This window comes from Morchella sextelata (assembly GCF_020137385.1).
Source record: "Morchella sextelata strain SCLS chromosome Unknown scls_1, whole genome shotgun sequence".
Lineage (NCBI taxonomy): Eukaryota > Fungi > Ascomycota > Pezizomycetes > Pezizales > Morchellaceae > Morchella > Morchella sextelata.
The window spans coordinates 2153139-2176104 of NW_025408616.1; the positions used below are offsets into that span (position 1 = coordinate 2153139).

The 22966-nt window shown below is 46.7% G+C and overlaps 5 protein-coding genes across 5 annotated transcripts; 2 read left to right on the plus strand and 3 right to left on the minus strand.

Annotated features, from left to right (window-relative positions):
- Positions 1–1251: 1251 nt before the first annotated feature.
- H6S33_000538 (uncharacterized protein) lies at positions 1252–3986 on the minus strand (the record flags this gene model as incomplete). The annotated part of the gene is made up of 16 exons (XM_044831926.1): positions 1252–1331; positions 1376–1472; positions 1523–1699; positions 1749–1877; positions 1931–2480; positions 2546–2775; positions 2834–2892; positions 2949–2991; positions 3052–3117; positions 3187–3240; positions 3293–3382; positions 3436–3466; positions 3525–3550; positions 3605–3684; positions 3759–3890; positions 3947–3986. The coding sequence occupies 16 exons, from the start codon at positions 3984–3986 to the stop codon at positions 1252–1254; spliced, it is 1884 nt and encodes a 627-aa protein (XP_044700097.1).
- Positions 3987–6614: 2628 nt separating this feature from the next.
- Positions 6615–9449, minus strand: H6S33_000539 (uncharacterized protein; the record flags this gene model as incomplete). The annotated part of the gene is made up of 2 exons (XM_044831927.1): positions 6615–6875; positions 6948–9449. 2 exons carry the CDS (start codon positions 9447–9449, stop codon positions 6615–6617), a joined length of 2763 nt encoding a protein of 920 aa, XP_044700098.1.
- A 2926-nt stretch (positions 9450–12375) lies between these two features.
- Positions 12376–15174, minus strand: H6S33_000540 (uncharacterized protein; the record flags this gene model as incomplete). Its single annotated transcript, XM_044831929.1, has 5 exons — positions 12376–13043; positions 13100–13689; positions 13763–14416; positions 14478–14590; positions 14647–15174. 5 exons carry the CDS (start codon positions 15172–15174, stop codon positions 12376–12378), a joined length of 2553 nt encoding a protein of 850 aa, XP_044700099.1.
- Positions 15175–15723: 549 nt separating this feature from the next.
- H6S33_000541 (uncharacterized protein) lies at positions 15724–16005 on the plus strand (the record flags this gene model as incomplete). Its single annotated transcript, XM_044831930.1, has 2 exons — positions 15724–15788; positions 15846–16005. The coding sequence occupies 2 exons, from the start codon at positions 15724–15726 to the stop codon at positions 16003–16005; spliced, it is 225 nt and encodes a 74-aa protein (XP_044700100.1).
- A 5460-nt stretch (positions 16006–21465) lies between these two features.
- Positions 21466–22581, plus strand: H6S33_000542 (uncharacterized protein; the record flags this gene model as incomplete). The annotated part of the gene is made up of 1 exon (XM_044831931.1): positions 21466–22581. One exon carries the CDS (start codon positions 21466–21468, stop codon positions 22579–22581), a length of 1116 nt encoding a protein of 371 aa, XP_044700101.1.
- Between the last annotated feature and the right edge of the window lie 385 nt (positions 22582–22966).

The window sequence follows — 22966 nt, forward strand, 5'->3', positions numbered from 1 at the left end:
TCAAGTATCAAAATTTGGGTTTGTAAGTAGGATTATAAATTGGAGATGAAAAAAACAAGAAGGGGGAATCGTAGGAAGAGATTAAAAGGTCGGGGAAGAGGTCGGGGAAAGAAGATGGTGTGGTCTCACCAAGATACCTGGGCATGCTAGTTCGTGGGGTTGTGGAGTGCATAACCAGGGTGCATTGCGGCTGTAAGCAACCTCCAATTGTGCCTGACAGCTTGCATCAACGACGACTTCAACCGCGAGAAAATATGTCACGGGTCCTCTGAGACATCAAGGCCATCGCCTAGTTAAACATTTGATTTTACGCGACACCACTAGCTAATGAACGCTCACTTGTCGTTTCTGAATTATAAAATTGTGGTAAATCTAATATCGACTATATCTATATATTAGGGCTTGCCCCGTATGTCCCTGTTATTGAGATAGTAAATACCTCTACTTTCTAACCGAATCACACTCCATGATTAGTACCAAATCAGGCTCTAGAAAGTACCAAGTCAGACTCTATGAAGTACCAATTCAGTGAAGTGCTGAATCAGAATTGATGAAGTGGTGTTGAATTAACTATGTACTGGTGATGTCGACCTTCATTTCACCTATCATTCTGAAGGCTACGCGCTGGATACTCAAGGCTCCACGCTAATATGGGATCACATGATTCATAGAATTGCCAGCCAGTACTAATTGGTTGCTGAATATGCAACTTTATAATTCTACAGGCGACCCCTCTGTCTCCGATATTCGGGGCACTACGGTCCTAGGGCTTCTATTGATATCTAATATTCCGAGAATGCTACCTTCGAGCGCCACAACTCCCTTATTTACCCTGCAGCTCACTTGCATATAAAAACCGGATGTAGACCAGCCAATAAATGCTGACCCCCCTATAACAGAGGAATTAGATTTGTATGAGAGATCTATTATTTGATAAGAGAGATAGCTAGATCTGTTAGTAAAGCCACACACCAAGTTTGCTTCTCTTTTTTGGTGGGTCAGCATTTTCGCGACAGCTTAAGGGATAATAACTTCTTATCAAGCTATATATGTACATAATTTAGATATATGTAGACATCCGGCGAGACATTTCCCAGCTGCCCACCAAGGTACAAGGCTAAGAGATTTCACACGAATTATCTCTTCAAAACCAGAAATATTCCTTATGAGCGAATAATTAAATGCTAGTGCACCATGCACATACACATACATTTATTTATATATTGATATTTCGAGCCCATTTTAAAGAAATTAGATCATGTGTTGGATCTCCTCCACATGAACAGGAGTGTTAATATTGTGCAAGCTGTATGTGTTCCTGTTAGAAATTTCTACGACAGGACATCAGCGGGAAGAGGTAAGGAATCAAACATACTTGTGACCCCTGCTGCAATATACATATTGGTTTTATCAACTGGCTCTGGCTCTGTCCGGGGAGAAGCCGTATTTGGAGACAAAGCAGCCTCCGCAATCTGTGAGATAATGTCAGTAGGGATACTTTTGGAGTGATTTCGAGACAAACCGTAACAAAAAGTTCAGAAATCGATGTCCACGCTGCACTAACATGCAGTGGAGCCGGCATCCCAATTTCTCGTGTGTAGATATCCGGCTGTATTTCCGCTCTCTGTGTAGTCTTGTCTAGATCTGCTTTCAAGGCGGCAAACACTGCTGGTAATTCATCAAGCTCTGGGTATCGGTTCTATAGAACCATTAGTGTCTTTAACATTATTCACAACCTATAAACCTACTCGTAAATCCACAATATGCGCAAAGCTATCGGGGTCTGAAGAATCGTATGTGTAGCAGACAACATCACATGCATTCAACTTTGCTTGGTTTTCCAAAATAGCTGGCTCCAACTCCCCGAGCTCCTCAAGCTATGGTATTTGTTAGTGACAGAGTGAGAATGAGATATGAGAAGAACACTCACGATCAAATAGCATTGCTTCCCTCCTTGTAACTCCACACTGTTAACCGCTGTACGCGGTTTTATCGTTGGGTGGTATGTCGAACTGAATGTTCTATTCAAAAAGGCATTCAAAATTGAACTTTTTCCACTACCACTTGCTCCGAGGACGTAGCATAAAACTACATTCCTCTCAACCTTCCCCTGCCTTCTCCTCTTTTTTCTCGGCTTTGTAAGCTTTAATGCTGCAGTTGTTCCTCCTTTTTCACCACTCTCGAACCCAAGATATGCCAAATAAGCCAATGTCGTTTTCGGATCCTGATAGGTTGTCATACTCCATTGGGCTAACCATCCTTGTAGAGTTATGTGACCAGCTTCGGACCGTACAGTAGAGGAAGGGAATGAGGAATCCACCCAGGACGCTGGAAGACCAGGTGTGGGCGCAAATAGAGCAGATAACTCATCGCCGTTCAAACCCCCATCATTATCTTTGTCAAATAGAAGAAACAAATCTACAAAGAAGCGATACCCTAGGGCAGATAGTTCTGCAGAGGAGTTGGGAGGGACTTCAAACCTAAAACCGTTAGATATCTGCCAAGGACTTCGAGAAAAAGACCGTCGTTATAAATAGGTACGTACTTGGGGTGTAAAAAGCTATCCTTCAGACTCAAACTATCTGTGTAATTGAAAGTCCGAAGTATAGCCCATATGGTTTCATGTCTTCCCTTCTCCGCAAAGGTTTTGTTGAGCACGATAAACCCTCTCTCTGATATTCCCTCATCGGTTGCTGAGCTGGGAGAAGCTTTCCCGATCACAGCCTTTACCTCTTCTAGTTCTTCATCGGTTAGAGTTTTATCGAAGCATTTTTTCTGCAGAAGAAAGACGATTAATTAACATCAATTATATATTAAGGTTTATCCTTTTTACCTGAAACTCTTGGATTTCAAAATCATTCAAGAAGCTGTCTTGGTCCTTATCGCATAAGACTACATGTGCAATTTAGTATAAGGAGCTCGAGTATTTGAGAGATGACATTACTTACAGAAGATACGCTGAAGAGCCGCTGTTGCGGCTGGTTTGAGGTTCTAGATGAAATGAAACATTAGGACGCCACTCATAGACATCTATAGTATATGGGAAAGCACTTGTTCTTTGGTGTCATAAAGTGGAGCAATTGGGTGAGTGACAGCCTTCTGGCAAAGGTAGAACAGCTTCATTCCAAAATATTCGACGTCAGTATCAACCCGTCTATTGTTTTCTCAACTCAATTAAAAACCGACCTCATTAATATTTTTCTGCTCCTTTGCACTAGCTCTAATACAAGAGTCGATTTCCTAGAGTAGGATTAGTTAGACACCCAGCACGACAATATTTATTGACACAAACCTTGAACTCAAGCATTATTGGCATCATTTCCTCCTCTGGGTTAACATCTGGAGAGAGGTCACTTTTGTTTGCACAAAGCACTACTGGAAGCTATTTAAATCATCAGCTACAATTTTCACATTGCTTGAGGAGTTGACACCAACATTCACTCCTAGGCCACGAAAGAACGGAAGCCTGTGGAAGGTTGTAACGGTAAGTCACTAACTACCAAACATTCTGGAACAAGACCAACCAGAACAATGAGACCCGCTCATAACTCTAAAGGATATCAGTATGATATTATATACTAGTGGGAGACGTAGGTAGACAGACGTAATGATCTGAGTAAACCAAGCATATGACATTGGATCGTCGTATCTCTTTTGAGAGAGTATTTCGCTCATGGGGAAGAGCTTTATATAATAATAGCTTCAGTCTTTTCTTTCCTCGACAGCTTGGCTGGCTTTCCTATCAAAATCGAACATACCTGTGGTATCAACGATTGTCGTAGTGACGTTTTCAGGGGCCCCGATAGTAATTGCAGGGAGCACCGGCTGTATCTTGCTCGTCACAAAGATATCCTTAACCAAGGAGGTGATCAACGAGGATTTCCCAGTGCCTGCGTAATACCTTTAGCCAGTAATTCTTTCGTTTCACGGGGGGGGAAGCAATTACCCTCATCTCCACACACTACTATTCGAACGGTGTCTGTCATATTTCTAGAGCTCCTTGCAATCCCAGAAGGATGTTGATGGTGCAATAGACGCTGCACGGAGGTTAGAGGACAGCTTCAAAATTCTGGTCGCAGAAGGAAGCTGTTGTCGTTTGTGTAACGACGAAAACAACAGGCGCCGAGCCTCGGGTTTATATTACATAAGCGCCAATGCTTAGCCACAGCTACATGTAGTGCTGGAGCTTAGAAGTACGAACCCATAAACAAGAGAAGCATGTTCTAAGGCTCCTAAGGCTACAACAGATCTTTCTGTTAACCAATGTTCTAGATAAGGCATTGAAAAGGCTTGTGCGCTCGACGTTTGACGTGTCCAGGTTGCATGAAATACTACATGTAATTTGTGAGTACATACATATATACATGTATACATGTATGTACCTTTAGTGATGAAGACCGGGATAGGCGAAGCTCTATTACTATGGATTTATCTACATATCATTAAGAGAGCGTGACCAACTAACAGATACCTAGTGATTTTACATCTAACTTGGTTCCTACAGTTCTCCATCTCAATACGTATTCAATAATCTATATACATTTCAAAAGAAAGCTTGTATTCGCAAGTAACTCCTGGTACGATTGTACAAAGTAACAAGTTATAAGTTATGCATGCAGCACTCAAACACTAGAGTAGAATCAGCTCATGAACATGATACACAACCGAACGCCCTGACTCAGCACTTCACCAGTACACATACCATCTAAATACCCTTTCAAGCTAGCATGTAAGCATATCTAATGTTTTATTTGATTTCGAAGCTTTGGGCCACTCAAATAATTACTTACTAGGGCTTAACGACAGCCTGAAATACACATCACACATACAAACACTCTGTAAAAGTGTTAATGGTGTAGTGTATGGTCTAATGTCCCCGCCAAGCGTCCAGAAGGGAAGAAGGAGCGGACAAAAACTGATTATGCGCACCACGCCCGATTTTCCTCTGACAAGAATTACAAACAGTGTAGGAGGTGATTTCTTGGCGACCGAGTGACAATATATGATGCAAGAAAGCTATGCTACCTACAAGACGCTACACTTTTGTCCAAAAGAGCCATGAGATAGAGAGGGGCCGAAAGGAAACAACCCTAGTAAAAATAATACAACCAGACAGCAACCAGGGGCTATGAAACTAATCAAAGAATGAAACACTTATCATGATCAAACCTCTCTTATCAATCAATCAATCAATCAATCAATCAATCAATCAATCAATCATGATCAAACCTCTCTTAATCTCTCGGATAAAACTCAGGAACCAACAGGGGCCGCGTTTCTTTCATGGGAAGGGAATAGAGAAAGCAAAGATGAAATGAGAAGCGCGGGACAATTAAGTACTTAGATCTATGCGCGTCACAGCTTTGAGAGAGGGTTCCTGCATGCTGCTGATTTTGGGGGGGGGGGGGGGGTCGCAATTGGGGTCCCAGGAGCATCAAGGCATCAAGGATGAGAAGCTTGGTGCTAAGTAAGTGAGGTTCACCAGTAGGCAAGACTAAGTGGGCCAACTCTTTGTAGTTTGGATAGAAGATCATCCACTGATTCCGCCCAGTCCCTCCTGGTATACCATTGGCTTGCCCCCAGTTCTTGGAGTGATACGAGCACCAGATAAGGTTTGCCTCAAAGCACAGCATTCTTCACCATAAACACCACATGACGCATTCCATCCTCGTCTCCCCACCCCATCCTTTCTCGCCATAGCCAATATTCTTTGACAGTCTGCCGTTGTATGTTCTGGCTGTTTTTCCAGATGCAGTGAAGATATCTTCATCGGTAAACTAACGATGTCTTCATTACATATTGGACAGGCTCGATCCCATCCCCTTCTGGTTTGTGCTGCTCCCATATCGAGCTACATATACATACATGTCATAGTCGCATGCCTACCCTCTGCGCGAGCAAGGCCAATGATTAGACTGGAGTGCCATGTTTATTGCTATTTCGACGGCCTCGTATTCATTACTAGCATTAGCATTGTCTCATAACCCCGCAACGTACATACAGTCAAGCCACTTGTACTAAAATCAGCACACCTAAAAAGAAATCGAAGGCCTGCCATATCCAAATTTGAACTTCGTATCCCGGCAGTAGCATAGTGACAGCGTAAAGCCATGCTCAAGCTGGCACACAATTCTTTGAAGTACAATTTACCGTGGAAAACCCGAAAGTTCTATAAATTATCAGACCCAAGAAGAGAACCGCAAACAAAGCAATACATAGTTTACAAGAGACCGAGGGGGTAATGCAATAAAAGTTGTAGTAGAACCAAAGCTGAGACAACGAATGATAAGAAAAGAATATAAGAAAGATAAACAAGAAAGTATCAGCAAAACAAATAAGCTAAAGGGTATTCGCTTCTTGCACCAGGAGCTGATATATTTATTCTTTCAAACACAAATAAGAACCCAGCCCATCAATCAACTCCACTATCAACCAACCAACCTGCCTGCCGGTACAGAGATCCATCGCCGCAATACCATACAGGCGGAACAATACAAATATGCGAACCGGAAAAGATAATGAAAAACCAACCTCCACCATACGCAAAGCCGTTTGCAAAAAAAAAAAGCCACCCTAACATCGTGCCTCATCAACCTGAGCCCGGTACAGCCCAATCACCACATATCATCACTGCCTGCTATTTTGTCCTGACTGCTTGAAGAACCCTCGCCTCCAGCTCGATGGGAATGCTTCCCCCCATTGTTGTGTTCTGATCGATTTGATCCAGAATTATCATAGTGACCGTTGCTTTTTTCTTGCCGGTCACGCCGCGAAGCTCGTGATTGAGGTCTACTATCAGTGCTTTCATTCCCGCTATCCTCGTATTCGTACATCTGTGAGTCATCCACATAGTCGGTTCCGCCCTTTGAAGAGGCCTAAGTTCGATCACCCAAGTTAGGAATACATTTTCCAGATCATTAGAAGTCAGTAAGGGTTTATAAGCTTACATCCTCGTACTGGTAGTACTGATTCCCCTGCGGATCCGTTTGCTGATGACTCTGCTGCTGCTGGTGGTGATTTTGCTGCTGCTGCTGTTGCTGCTGTTGTTGATTCTGCTGTTGTTGATTCTGCTGTTGTTGATTCTGCTGTTCTTGGGCTAGAGCCTGGGCCTGTTTCTCCCGATGGCGCGCTTCTCGACTAGGTGCAGTAGTAGCCTGTTGTACCAGATGCGGTTGTGTCTGCTGTACCTTTGCAAGGTACGAATACATAAAGTTACTTAATAGTACCTGTTGTTGTAAAGGTCTCCGCGGATTTGCAAGCTTCAAATGAGAGAGCCGATAAATAGCCCGCTCAATATGTATCGGAAACCTGGTGTAGTAGAAGTTTTGCTGTGGCTGCTCGCGCGAAGGAGACGGAGACGGATTCCTGGATGAGCCATTCTTTGATTTAGAGGTATCACCTCCAGATTTTTTTCGTGAGCTCCCAAAGAACGAAAGGATGCCCCCTGATTCCTTATCCTTGTCCTTCTTTTCTTCTCCACGGGATTTTCTAGATTCTTTATCGGCCTTTTCATCCGTTTTGGTCCCAACGGGGTCGGCAGTTATTACCTTTCCGGTATTGCCTAGGTCTATAGACTTTTGGAGAAGATCAAGACGAGTGTTATCATGGTCTTTTGTTGATTTCTCTGTTGACTTGTCCGATGATTTAGGTCGTTTTTCTTTCCGCACTCTCTTCTCTTTATCTTTATCTTTCTCTTCCTTCTCCCTTCTCTCTTCTTTCTCCCTGTCGTGTTTATCTTTGGCCTTGTGCTCTGAATCTCCTAGCAACCATCCCCAACTTGATTTTCTCGTTGAAGACTCTCCACTTCCCGAAGAGTCCGGTCTTCTCTTATCCTTACTGTCATCCGCTGTATTGGCACCTGGAACCATCATAAGCTGGCTGGCTTTTGTGAGATTGCCTGGTTGTGGGGTTGCTGGAGCTGAGGCGGGAGCAGGGGCTGGAGCAGGAGCTGGAGTTGACGGCGCTTGGGTAGATTCATTCGACAAATCGGCCGCAGAACCACCAGGTGTCCTTACCATAGCTGGTCGTGTTTGTTTTGGAGGCTTGTTCGTTTGCGAGGGGGGATCTAGCGAAGAATGGCGTTCAGGGTGGACCATCTTTTTAGGTTCTTCAGATGGCGGGGGTGTCTCAACAATACGCGGTACCGGGGGCGCGGGTTCACTTGTCCGGGGCCTAGTTGTCCCTTTTGGTGACGAAGCCCTTCTCCTTTGTTTTTGTGGCGGTGGTGCAGATTTATGCTTACTATCACCAGAAGGTTTTGGCTGTGTTGGTGTGGAAACATTGGATAGATCAATTGAACTGGCGGATGGTTCTGTGGCCGGAACCTTCTTGTTAGCAGAACGAGTTGGCTTTGAAGATTGCCCCTCTGGTTGGCTCTTGGTGGAGAAATGGGACGGTATTGAAGGTATAGGCTCCGTTGATACCCTTTGCAACCCAAACCCTGAGGGCCTCCCAACTATAGGTGAGGATGCAGTATATTCCTCAGTATCTGTTTCTGAAGCCTTTGCTTGTCTTTTCATAAAAGGTTCCCCTTTTCGAAGACTTCCTCTCCTATATGTCGTTCTGGTTGACCGCCGAAGCCCTGCTCCTGCTGGGTGAGCTTGTAATATTGGCATATCGCCTAAGTAACCATTAGAGTCTGGCCCCAGTATCCAAAGATCCATAGCAATCCTACCTTCCCCGTTTCTTCTCTCAACACTCAATTTCCGCATAAGTGTGTTTGGATCGTTCATCAGATCTTCTAGCTGTAACTGAGGCGGCCCCTCCTTTCCAGACCGCCGCCTCCCCAGTGCCTCCGTTCCATCCCGGTATCCTTTTGCACCATCTGAATGATCGATTTGTTTTGATAGCATTGATTTCTTCCTTCTTAGTCCAGGACCACCACTAACCTCCGCCCCATCTGGTGATAAAGACCCATCCCGTTGTGGCCTACGAATCTCATTCTTCTTCGCCTCCAGATACGCACTAAATTCCTTCGGGGCAAGTTCCGGATGTAGGCGTGCTGGAACCCAAAAAACGCTTCCCGGATCACCACCATCTTCCGGAGGTGTAGATGGTATAAACGAGTTGAACGACGGCAAGTCGGGATCGGCCGTGGAAGTGACGTCCATAGACATCCGACGAAGGGCCTGGAGGTTGCTTATCTCCTGAGCCACAGCAGCCGGATCGGATTCGTAGTCGGTGTCGTGAAGAGGAAAGAATTGGTTTGCAGTTTCACTGGGTGACCTTGACGGGGACGGTGAGCGGTGAGCCAGTGCTGGTGAGCCCGGTAACAGTTCGTTTCCCTGAGACCCGCCGCTACTCCGATCTCTCCCTGACCCGCTTGCACCTGTTGCCGAAAACACGGAGCTGTTCCTATTCTTAGCCCCTCGTGAAGAGTTTGGGTATGCGTCCGATGGTAGAATATAGCTTTGTCTTCGTCCTTCTTCATCTATGTACTCGCCATACATATCCCCTATTGCTTCAGTAACATGATGATCAGGGTCAATGGACAATCGTGAGCCATGGCTAGAGGTGAAGCCTCTAGAGTCGCGTGCCCGTGATGCAGTCTAAGCTAAAACATCAGCACGGATCATCTCGCTGACAATCACCAAGACGGGTGCTAAGCCGGAATGAGAGAATGGGCTCTAAGGGAAATACGAAAGAAGGGCTGAGGGTTGAGCGGGTGGAAGCTCATTAGAAAGAAAAAGTTAATAGTGTAGGGCATGTATATAAGAGTTACACTTGGGGTATGTATTGGTAGTTGCTTGTTCTTCTCTTTCTCTCATGCACGCACCTTCATGGACGAGCAGCGTAATTATAGAAGTCGAGATATGGAGGACAAGAAAACGAGTGCCTGACCGCCGCGGGGCGTCCGAACTGACAGTGCCCAACAAGGTCAGGCCCAGGTCATCTGCTGCTGCTTACACCTCTGCCTACGTCAGTTGCTGGCGTGCTCGTGGTCGAGTTCCCGGGGCGAGGATGTGCTTAAAAGGGGGCCCCAAGAAGATAGCGCGGGAGTGGTGGGGTATGGTGGTGAGGGGGGGGGGGGGTAGGAGATGAGGGAGAGATAGATGAATCGAAGGGGGCTCTGAAAGAGGGGAACAGATGAGGTTGCTGTTTACAGTGAGGGAGGAGGGGGAATACTGGGGAACAGCTGGGCGTTGGTATCTAGACAGGTATCGAGGTAGTATGTATTGGTGAAGGAGGCTGCATTTGCCATTTACCCAAAACGTTTCCTCAAAGCGTGTGGAGGGGCAAGACAAACCAAAGGAAAAGGAAGCGATTTAGCGATTCGAGCACTTCGACAGCAGCAGCAGCAGCAGATGGCAGATGGCAGATGGCAGATGGCAGATGCTGTGGCTGTGGCTGTACTGATCTTCCCTTCTTTTTTTTTTTTTTTTTCTTTCCCTCCCCTTCCGCTGCTGGTGGGACAAAATCAATCAATCTGCTGACGAGGGTCGCTAGTGGTGAGTGGATTTCCTTGCTCTATATATATATTGAACCTGCTTCAGGTGACGGTGATGCTCTGAGTTCTTGTTCTTGCCCTTGTTTTTGTTCTTGTTCTTCGGCCTTGACCTTTCACTCATCTCCACACAAGTTAACCGCCCCCCCCCCCCCCCCAAACAGAATGTGGGGAATGGACCCTGATATCCCTTTCAATGTTACATGTATCCTATCTACTTGCACCTCCACGTACGTACTACAATTGTAGTTTTATCCACATGGTATCGAATGCGTTCACAATATTTAAATAGTAGCAATGTCCTACTCAGCTAACAGACAGGGGAGAAGAAAAACCCGTGGAGGAAAGAGCAGGAGCCGTGTTTAGGCAAAGACATTAGGTTCGCGGATGTGGATCGTGTAAACGTCGCCGCTGCGGGGATATTTCACCTCGGCCCGCCTAGCAACCGGTTGTTTTCCCCTAAACACTTTATGGGTACATACATGCTGTACCTTCACGTACGAAATAGGTGCCTAGAGTGCCCTATTGTATGGACAAATCAAGTCGTAGCTACAGGACGTAGGATGTATCCTTACACCTTTGTTCTACCCATAAGAGGAGAGTATGTAATCACAAGAAATCTACCCACACTATCTGTGTTGTATGTGCTCTAGGTAGGGGGCTGTAGCCAAAAAGGGCCGAATACCTATGTCCAGCTCCTAACCGCTCACACGAGTCAAGAAGAAATAGCAAAGCGGTTATCTACAAACCAGACCGCGGGCAACCATTGAATAGCGAGGGAGGGCCCAAGAAGTGGCTGCTAGCCTGCTGCAATCTGAACAACCACGCATCTAGAGTATTCAACAGGACAGGGAAAGGTACCTACACGTACCTACTCATGATCGACTTTAGCCAATCTGGATGGATCTGTTGGATCTGGAACTTGCAGTGGTTCAAAGGGTACTCCACATACTCTACTCTCGCTGGTCAGATGCTGGTTCGCTGTTGAGATGAAATGTGAGACCTTCCATCTCTTAACTGCCCTGTCTCAAACCACACTCTGCAGTTCTGTCAATCCTTGTGTGTAGCGAAAGGAGATCTTTCCCGTTTTGTTGTCAACAAACACTGGATCATGTACCCTCACTCGGATAACCATCTTCAATACTGGCATTGATGCGGATAAGATTTAGGTGATAATATGCAGATTACTGCTATCTAATTCTTACCTGTCGAAATGCATTAACCACTTGAGACAAGTGGCCGTCGGTTCGAAAAACATGTCTATCCCTAATGACTCCTCCTTGAAATGCTCTAAAAACATCCAAAGATTCCAGAAACACATGTACCCATATTATCTCCCTTCTTTAATCTTTACTTAGTACCAAAAAGAAATGATCAACAGGCTCAGTTTTTCGGTCCAAATCCAGCCCACCACTGCGCCGAAATACTCACCTAGTCATAAGTATAACTGAAATCACAAAGGAAAAAATAAAATACAATGACTGCCTTGCCCACTCGTTAGATCCTCCAGGGGGAAAAGTACAAATGGAATCCGAGGGGAAGGGGAGATAAGACATGACATGTCTCGATGAAAAGGTATGAAATGTGAGTATAGATATATCAAGTGATGGTTAGTGGCTAAAAGGTCAAGTGCGGGAAGTCGGTGATATAGATAGAATATGGGAAGTTCCAAAAATATTCCATCCCGAATGCGTGCATCCTGACGTAAGGAGACAAGCTAAAAAAAATAGAAAACCTCCCATGCAGATGAAGAAAGAAGGAGAAAGAGAAAACGAACAAGGACAATATAAGATAGGAGGAGGAATAAAAATATTACTAAAGCAAAAAACCAAGATTTTGTAAAAATGAAAATAAAAATAAACAGAGCCTTTTCCCTTCTCCCGACCGCACGTAACGCCCAAACACATAAACTCGGGTGTACCCGTGAAATATTACAACAGTATCGAACCCAGATATCCATGCTTCTGCAGCCGCTCCGTATCCAACTGCTTATTCAGTGGATTCGTCGGTGTCCCAGTTGGACTTCTCTCGCCGACGGCCAATTCTGCCAAATGTTGTAGACTGCCATGCCGAGGTGGTATATCTGACATACCAGGATTAGAATTACCAAACCGTTCCTGTTTCCGTTTATTGATCAAATCCTTGAGAGTAAAATCCCATCCCAAATTGTCTTCCTTGGTAGTAACACCCTTACGATCCTCCAATGTATCTGCAAGCTGCTGAATACCTTTCCAAGCCTCATCTCTTGTTTCTGGAATCTCGCTCAACTCCATGAGAGTCATGAGAGAAAGCGCAGCAAAATGATGGTTGAGCGGCATGGTAGGTATTTGGGGATTCGCCAGCATGACTGTGATGTGCTGAGCAGGGCCTAAAAGCTGATGTGGTTCTGCCGAATTGAGTCGAAGAGTTAAAAGCTTAACATGATGGTATGCTACATGGAGAAGTTTTAAGGAACCCCATATATCATCCACGCTTTCCCGAAACAGCTCGAGCTCGCTACGAAGGATTTTTGAAATAATAGGCTTGAATGGCGCCGCCGATACCGAGTCGACTGTGATAGTAAATGCTTCTGCGAGATGCCCCAAAATATAGGAGAGACCTGTCGGCCGGTCAACCCAACTGTAGCCAAGTTTTTATGTTCATTTTTAAACTTACGTGCAATATAGTATGGGGCCAACCCAAGCAATTTCTGATCATCAGGCACAAAAGCGAAGCTTGAGTCTGGTATAAATAGTGGGCTTGAAGTGCTTATCGCATGCCAACGGTCCAACACAAATAACACTACCCATGCCCGTCTACCAAGCTTTTCGTCGGAGTCAGGGTCACCACCCAAAGGCTGTTCTCGGCTCTGACTGTTGTGTAACTTGAGGTTGTATGCCAACCCCACAGCTGCGCCAAGCCACGCTGCTTTCGGCGGCCCAAATTGCCCATGTATGGTTGCCGGTCCGTGGTTATCGGCTTCAAGGCCCATAAGTATCATTGTCTGTAGATACAAAAGAGTTGTAGGCATGGTTCTCACAGCGGGGGTTTCGAACTGAGATGCCACAGTCAATTCACACACCCTCTTCGCATTCGCTACTGGTGAGTTTGCCCGAAGAGTTGAAGATGGGTTTGTTCGCACGGTAGAATAAAGTGCTTCCAGGAAAGCTTCCCGGACGGAGAGGGAGCTATTAGCTAGGCGTTGATGCAAACGGTCTTTTGAGTGCGATAGCAACGGAAAGGTGGGATGTATGAGTTCGTAGTACCTATGTAGTGTTAATCTTCAAGCTAAGACAGGATCCCAACCTGATTAAACGTTTCGGCTAAGACATCACTTACTGATCAATAGCTTGGTCATCCCAGTCAAACCCACACAAGTCAACTGGCGTCGAACTCGCCGCCGATCGTTGCATGTCGGGTGCATCGAAGGGGAAACTAACACTCTGGCGCCGGCCGCCAACATCTGATCCCCCCTTCCAATATTGGCTCATACTGGTTGGAGAGATAGTTCGATATCCCGACGGCATCTCAGATGTAGATGATGGAGGCTGGAGAGGCGATTGATGGGGTTGCGGCTGATGCGGGTGAGTGAGAGGAGGTGGAAGAGGGGGCGGGGGCGGGGGCTGCTGCTGGGGGTGGGGCAGCTGTCGCTGTGGCTGGGGTTCGTGCTGCAGATGTTGCGCTCTTTGTTGATGCTGATGCTGGTTTGTAGGATGAAAGGAATCTATAGATGGTAGTCTTTCGTTTGATCTACCTGTGGGTTGCGATAAAGGTTGGAGGTGCATCGAGGTTTGGAAATCGCTTGAAGAAGAGAGCGCTCGCTTTCGACTCTTTGATGCGCTGGGGGGTCCATTCGGTGGTGGAGACGTAGAGTCGGACGGCCCCGGTGAATGGTCTCCTTCACCCGTCATACCCGAGCCGTACGAGTGTAGATCACCTGTAGAAATAGAATTCTCAAGGGTGTTTAATCTGTCGGCCAATTCTTTGATGTAGCTAGGACGTATCTTTGATTAGAGAGGAAATTGTAAGTTCGCGAGACTGTGCTCTCTCTTACCCTTTGCTTGGCCCTCGCTTCATAGGTACCCTACTAAATGAACATTTCGATCCTACTCGCTTGCAACTCGAACATTGTTCTACCCCTGACTCCGAAGTCGCGTCGCATCGTATCTACACATCGCTTAGCAGGGCTGCGCAGTGACGCAGGCGGCTTCCAGAATTCAAACCTTTTTACGACGACACTCATCGCAAGCGCGCGACACCTTAGATCTTTTTCGCGGTGCTGTATCACCAGAAATACCATCCAATCCTTGCGCCGAGTCACTCAACCCCATTGATACTGTTCTTGGTGAAATTGGTTGCCGCGGATCATTTACCGAAGGTCCTGGTTGACTTGCGCTGGTCATTGGCGAAACAATTGGTGGTAGACCTCGGGGTATGTTCCCTCCTGATGTAGAGAGTAGCATCGAGCCCGGCGGGGATAGTCGCTGATGATGCGAAAAGAAAGAGGATGAGCTCCCATCGCCGGGGGAACTCGTAGGGTTGTATTGTGACTGCACGGGTTGCTGACGTTGGTCGTTATTGACCTGTGAGTGTGGATGGTGATGCGTATGTAGGTTCGCACGTGGAGTAGAAGACGACGAGGCGAACAGAAGCGGACTTTTTGACCGAGAAGAGCTGGCTGCAACTGCAGGAACCGTGGCCCCGGCAGCCGAGGTATGTGATGGAGTGGCTGCAACTTCCGCCATTGCCATGACAGAGCAGTGAAAGAGAGGCGGAACTCGATCAGAGCAATAACATAATTCGCCGAAGTGTTTATATATATATTATTTTCTTACTTCACCCCCGAACAGTCCAATAAAAAGCTTTTGTATGTACTGTACGCAATGAAATGGGTATGTATGTACGCTGTGTGTATGTTGCCTTATGTACTGTTTTGACCTTTTTTTTTTGTTTATAGGATTTTGGTGGATAGTGTATTTATATTTGGTTGCCTGTATGGAGAGATGGTCAGAATACGGAGAAAGATAGGCGTACTAAACAGCGTAAGGTGTATCAGATCTGGCTTCTCAAAGGGGAGAGGACAGGATGGGACAGTAGTGGGCAGTAAGAGGTAATATGTGTATGGGAGGGAAAAGCAGGAGAAGGTTGAATGCGGAGATGGAGGTGGAGGAAGGAGAAGGATGAGGTCTGTGATGGGGGAGAGGAGAGATGGAAGGGGAACAGATCTGACAAGCCAAATATGCAAGAGTGTGCGGGGGGGCTTTTTTGGGTTTCGGGAGAGCGAAAAACGTGGGAAAAATATGGGGAGACCGGAAGAGGGGGGGAAACGTCTTTTCGGGGCGAATAGACCCCAGAATCCTACAGGGTTTTTCTCTTGCGCGCTGCTCGTTATGCGCGCGTGCTTTACTTACTTATTTAATAGTACCCAGCACGTATATAGTGTGGCCATGTACCAATGGCGCGAATCGAAAACAAGCACAGCAGAACTCGCAGGGTCTGCGATGGAGGAGAATGGGGGAGAAGGGACTACTGCAGCCAACTTCCAGCAGAAGCAGGAGGGCAGGTTCCAAGTGACCCCGTGAGCCGGGAAGACTGATGATTGCTTGTGTCAAATGGACCAAGTACTGGGAAGAAGGGGGAGGGGTGTGAGAATTGTGTGGGGACGGTAATTTCTGGGGGAATACTGGGGGAGAAGCCGCTGCAGTTCCTTGGGAATCAATACCTACTTGTGGAGGAGGGAAAGGGAGAAAAAGGGATAGAGAATTAAACGGAAGAATCCTAAACAAACAACTAGCGCACAGACGATTGTACTGCAATTGACTGACACCGGAGAAAAAAAAGATGTTTTATGCAGGAGCAATTATGATGAGACCCTGAATGGAAGATGGTGATAGATGATGATGAGCAGCAGCATTAAAAGCAGCAGCAGCCCAGCGACCAGTCTTCATCATCCTCCTTGTACCTACTACTTCCCTCACTCACTCACTCTGGGTCACCGTTTCTCTGTTTCCGACTCTCTGTTTCTCTCTCTTGGGATTTCCAGCCAGTTATTCCATAAATACTCGCCACCAGAAACAGTAGGAGGAAGAGGGACTGGTTGCTGCTGCACAGCCCGTGGCGTTGTCTCAAATAGAACCGGAGTCTTTCCGACAATCGGATGAGAAATAGGTATGTATGTTGGATGTGGACGGAGAAGTGAGGAGGGATGGAGAAATCTCGGTACATACACACGCGGAGGCTGAAAGGAAAATGACGGGCACGGTGACGAGTTAGACGAAGGCTTGGAACGTCGTTGCGTGGGAACACTGGGAAGGTGGGGTTGGGCTAGGGACTTTCTCGGATCCGGGGGTTGGAACTACGGGTTGTCGTTGGTGTGGAGAAAAGGTTGGAGTTGGTCCCAGTTTACATGACCCTTGAAAAGGTGCTAAGGGAGCCACACTTAATAAGGTAACCGTACTACAGCTTGTGAACCTCATGTCATTCATCTCCCCCAGAGTCCCGGTTTCCCCGTATTCCCCAGTACCACTATTTTGACGTCCTCTGTACTTCGGAAGGCAAGTGGTCACAGTGTGAGAAAGAAAAAAGGAAACACCAAGCAGAAGCAGAAGCAGCAGCAGAATAAAGAAAGAACATGCCTTCACTAACCGAGATACTTGACCACTAGGACAATAAACAAACATCAGCAGGTACCCTCGCAAAAATTGCTTCTTCTTCAACAATTACTCCTGCTTCCATGATGGGTTCTGCAATAGGCGGATCGAGTTCCCCTCCCGCCCCAGAAGTCCGGGGTAACTCGCATGCTGCTTAACACCCCTCACAAAAAGCTCTACGGGGAAATGAAATCCAGTCCGCATACATATGCACTCCTCGTTGTTTTGGGTTACACGAGAAAGGACTGACAAGGAAACAAGTTAAAACCGAATAGGTTTTCGCAGTGGTGCGAGACACGGGACTTAACCTCGGTGAAAAATCGGCTGTACCCTTCTTGCTTCCCGCCAGTTGAAACCGTCTCTTTTCGCGACTGATTCCAGCTCCCCGGCCAGAAGATGGCTTCTGCAAATCAAAAGTCAACAGCCAAACCTCAGGGCTGGGAGGCCTTAGCTCACGATACAGTATGTCGATCTTTTACTCAACATGATTACTGTGGTCCGCTTAGCTTCTGTATCCTGGCCGCCGACGGTTGGGAGAAGAGTTCTTCCGGGGAGGCTCAATTCGCGAAAGGAAAGGGAAAAAAAAAAAAAAAAAAGCAGCCTCCGGCATGTAGCGGGGAAAAAAGAGAATCACCGACACACGCTATGTATGACGATCTGTACCAAGCAACCACCTGATCTAACCTCCATGCGAGTAGGTACTGGTTAAGTGTAATTTCACAGGTTCTAACTACTGCGGGCCAACTTTGTCGGTTGGGACCGAATCGCCAAGCCGGGGATGGAGGGGAATCATTGGAGGTTGTATTTCCTACCGGATTTTCTGCCAGTCAGCCGGATGAATCCACTGCCGACTTCCGGAGCCCATAGAAATTCCGGTATTAATTTCAAGGCCGTGAGGAAACGAAAAACTACATATAACTACTCCTGAGTGAAGATTTCGGAGGATCTGTTTTTTGGTTAAGCTCTTTTACCTCTTTAACGAAGGTCAGAAACCGATGGATTTCCCCGTGTCGAAGTAAACGCTATTCCGATATGCATTATCCTAAACAGGGAATATCTGACAGGTCACTCGTGTCTCCATATCCTCGCTTCCTTGTACCCGCGAATAATTTCCATCCTCATGACCCAGCTCCAGCAAAAGAATTTTCCGCTTCACCCAGGCCCTTCGTGGAAAGTGGGGTCTGTCAGCATTAAGAAGCCGTTTCCCCGCTGGAGGCCGACCACGGCCAACTCGAGACGACGAGGGTTCCCAGAAGAGCACCCACATGTTTCCGAGTGAAACGGATCATCTGAACAGAGAATTGCTAAAGCGATTTACATTTTAGCCGGGAGGGGAAATTTGGCCTTAAGATTCCCATTATTACTAACTAGCCCTTTCTGTTTTTGTTCGAGGGGTCTCCTTTTGTAGAAACGAATAGGAAATGCTTAACACCTGTAGGTACTCTGCTGTAAGCATTTGTGGGGAGTGGCTATTTACATCGTCGACTTCAACCCAGGAAGAGCCTGAATGTTGTTAATCATCCAGGGTTTTTGTGACCCAACCCGATGGATAGTTAGCTCGGAATAATCAATTCCGGAATTTCAAGGGGAGAAGCCGGCGACGGGTCCGGAGGCCCCCAACGATCGAGAAAGTTCAAAATGAGGGGCATCATCACGCTCGTCTTTCGGATCAACTTTGGTGGACTTTGGTGGACTGTCATGCCCTCTTAACACCAACAACCGCCATCACACCAGTGCAACGGTGTGTATGTATGTATGTATGTGTGTACGTATGTAAAGCAAATGCTCCACGGGTATTCCGTCATAACGGAGCTTTCGCTTCAAACCAGTATTATGGCAAAGAACAGTCTTTGCCTTCACTTTAAGATAGCAGAGGCAAGGCAGTTTGTACCTACATGCCTGTACTCAACTTAGCTCAGATACACATAGCTGTGCAAAATAAAGTCTAAGTCACCCCATTTCACAGCGGGAATGCCGGTGCAGGAACCAGCTACTCCAATTTTCATAGATAGGGCTAGACATCGGCACTGAACCGTATACGCGTAGTAATGGTACACGAGAGACCATTGAGACAGGTGTATAATGTGCATCAATGATCACCAGAAGTGTCGATGCATGTTTGTTCCTGAGTCCTGACATCAGTAGCGGACACTGGTTGCTATTGTGGTTGTTGTTATTGTTCTTTTTGGGATTAGATTGGGAAGGTTCTTAACAGAACCATAGCCATACCCCGTCTTCGCCAGGCATGGCCCCGCCATTTGTTGACCGGAGATCAAAACAAAGCAAGCTTGTTGTCGTTGTCGTCGTCGTCGTCCCAGTCGCGTAAACATCGAATAGAAGTCTCTGCGTGTGCTCTTTTTTTTTTATTTTTTCTCCTTTGGTTTCTCAGACGTGGGTTGTTATGCGTTTTTGTGGTCGTAACCGGAAAAAAAACAGCAGTTGCTACTCGTTGATTGGCCAACGTGGATCCAGAGGTGTCCATAATAGCCCGTCTCTCACCTTTCGTACATCTTTTCTTTTCCACCCTTCCCCCACGCGTCGTGTTGGCTGTATGTTTCTTGACACCATCCCACGTTTGGTTGGGGTCTGTGATTCCTGCCTTATCTGGAATGAATCACCTTGTCTGGGTTTCTGGGTTCATAAGATCCATAATATTGCTACTTTTGGAACATTTTACTTTCGTTTCAGTTTTTGCCTTGCTCTGCTAGCTGGTGGTCTGTAACAGCGGGCAGTGAAGAACAGGAGTGGAAGTGGTGCTGCTGCCGTGCCGCAGCCTTTCCTGCCGGGGCCTCCATAGGGACATATGAAAGGCCTTGGCTCAGATCTGTCTGTTAGAACTGGACTGGAGGAGGTGGAGGAGTGGAGGAGGTGATGGCAGTGGTGGTAATGAATGGAAATGGTGGTGGTTGTGAGTGGTGGTAACACTGGTAGTGAGTGGTAGTAGCTGTGGATAGAGACGGCCGTTCTGTTCTTTTGCCATCTTGAGGCCCTTCCTGCTTCTGGATCAGGTTGCTTCTTTCTGCACCATCACCGTCCAGTCAGCATAAGGCTTGCCAGCGCGGCCTCTCCGCCAATCTGAGTCCACCATCCCTTCACCGATCCTTGCCCTTTCGCCTTTTGCGATTCCCGTTAAAGCTCCCGTTTCTCCCTGCTCCCGGCCTCCTCTTCTTTTCTCTTTTCCTCTTCTCTTCCCATTCCTACACCTTTTCCGCCCCTTGGATACTGAGAAACTCTACGGATTTTGGTGTTCCACTCGGACGTCCGCGTGAACGCTTTCGAAGCCGGCGCCAATACGGCCCGTGCAAGGCGAGGGGCCATCAACCTACAGAGCAGCTGAATTGGTTTTTTTTGTGTGGCGGCGTTTTGGGGTGTTTTGCTTTCAGTACTGTTCAGCGGGGCGTCAAAGTCAGTCAGTCAGTCGCTATAACCATACTTCTCCGGCGACGAAGATATCCTCGAAAGTACTTTCCAAGTTTTTTGTTCTTCAGACTACATACTTTTCTACCTTGTTTAAAAAAGAATCCTACACCGTATCATATCTCTCTCCGTCTTTCTCTGTCTTGACTGGGCTCGACGAGATAGATTTCAGAAAAGTGGTCCTGCTGTGGCCGTTTCTGGAGAACCAAAAATTTATCGTCACATTTTGAGATTCGATCTCACCCCGCTCGACTATCTCGTCGAGTGGCTTTCCATTTGCATTCACGATGATTATAGATGGGGTCAAAATGGCCTGCGAGGCCTGCATTAGAGGCCACAGAGTGAGCGGGTGCAATCATTCGGGTCAGTTCCCAATCCTCCTACCTCCACCTCCACCTCCACCTCCGATCCATTTTCTTTAGAGGGGTGATGGCTTTGACGGTCATCCTCAACATTTGTCTTTTACAACCATACATCCATCCACGCATCAACCCACCCACCCCACCGACACCCAAACTGCATCCTGGAATGATGAAACTAATTTTCGGGATTTGATAGATCGTAAACTCCTACCGATCGCGAAGAAGGGACGCCCAGTATCTCAATGCAGTCATTGTCGTCACATGCGAAAATCCCGTTCCGCTCACGTCAAGTGTGACTGTGGTGAACGACTGGCGTTTCTTAAAGAACAGGCCAAGAGCGGGAAACCCATCCCATCGGCCGGAGCATGTCATGCTACCAGTGAGGATGGGGATGCAAAGAGTGAGCACTCTATCTATGTGTGGTTTACATTGGAGTTATCACTAAACTTTCTTTTTTTTTCCATAAGATGGAGCGTCTTGCAACTGCTGCCATGGAGGACGTTGTACCTGCTCACTAAAGAAAGAGCCACATCTGGACCCAGTCCCTGAACTTTCTGCATCAGAATCTTGCGCCTCCACTACCCCACCGGAAGTTCGAAAGCCTCGGCTACAGATGACCCAGTCTGAAAGTTCACTCACCACTTTCGCCAATGGCCATCACCGACCAACTCACAAACACCACGGAAGTATACATGGGTCATCGCCATACACCATCCCACCCGTAGGGCACACTGGCCATGCCTTTGGAGAACACGTCAACGGATGCACCAAGGTAACGGCCTCTGCTTCGGCGCCCTCGACTGTAGCATCACAAAAACCTCGACGAATCAAATCCGAACAATCATCACCAGACCTCCGAATATACCCAGCTCTTCAAATGACAACTACCAGCATCACCCCCCTAGAGCTAACCCCTCAGTTGGCACAGCAAGCATTAAAGCCTGCTTCATCCCGCATTCAACCAGGGCTCGTCGTAAATACAAATCATCCACCTTTCACCCTTCAAGATTTCCCAAGCCAAGAGCTTCTACCGTCAGCAGCAGAATCCGACAGCTATCAATTTTCTGCTGGCTTGTACCCCCCACAATCAGCGGGGTGGCCTCCAGCATATGGCCAATTCGATCCTACATTTGAAGATCCACCTTTAGACCCATCTTACGACACATCACAGATAGATATGGGATCGTTTCTTCGTTTTCAGACAGGACTGGCAGCAGGATCAGTTTCTGGAGATGAAATTGATGACTTCATTGGTCCGGTGGGTGGGCCAAGCCCCTTGAATGGGAATGGAACTGTCACTCGATCTTCATCCTCTGACGCTTCAGATCAAGCCGAGTCTGACGGATATCGTGTAAGCGCGGCCTCCTCGTTCATCGGTCTACAACAAGTTGGAATGGTCGCAAACACTAGCTTCGACGATTTGAACGTTGAGAAACTCTTGGCTCTTGGTCCGACATCGCGAGTAAACTCTTTTAGCACGGGATTAGGCTTGGGGGCTGGTGTCGATGGGGTATTAGAACCTGAAGCACAAAACATGGGATTATATGGGGGCTACAGTGATAGCTTTTTGAGCTCGAAGGACATGATGGTTACAAAAACGGCAGAACTTAGTGTTCTTCCGTCAAATATTGCTCCGATAGATGAGAGTGAATTTCTGTGGATGGCACCGTGGCCGGGCAGCGCACAAACTGGACCCCCTCCACCGGTTGACCAATCATGGACTAGCTAATGATTTCCTTTATATTTATCTATTTCGTTTATATGTATGGAGAAGAATTGAGCTATCGATAAAGCTTAACTGTTCGATAGCGGGGCGAGGGGGGTATTTTGTAAAAGGAAACAAAGATTTTGTCTTCTTATTGGCCATTTTGAGTTGTCGAATATTCTTGTTTTTAAGGGTTTTTCTGTTATTTTACATATTCTTCTTTTCTTTTTCTTCCTACCTGGCAGGCTCAATGTTTATTGTGCCTGTATGGGTGCTTTTTTTTCTCTTTTCTTTTTCTCTTTTCGATGTCCGTAGTTATGTTTCCTACAAGGACTTCTACATGGGGAAATTTAAAGACTATAGAGGTGGTTTGGGTTTCGGTTTTTTGTATCTTTTCTACCTTTTTTTT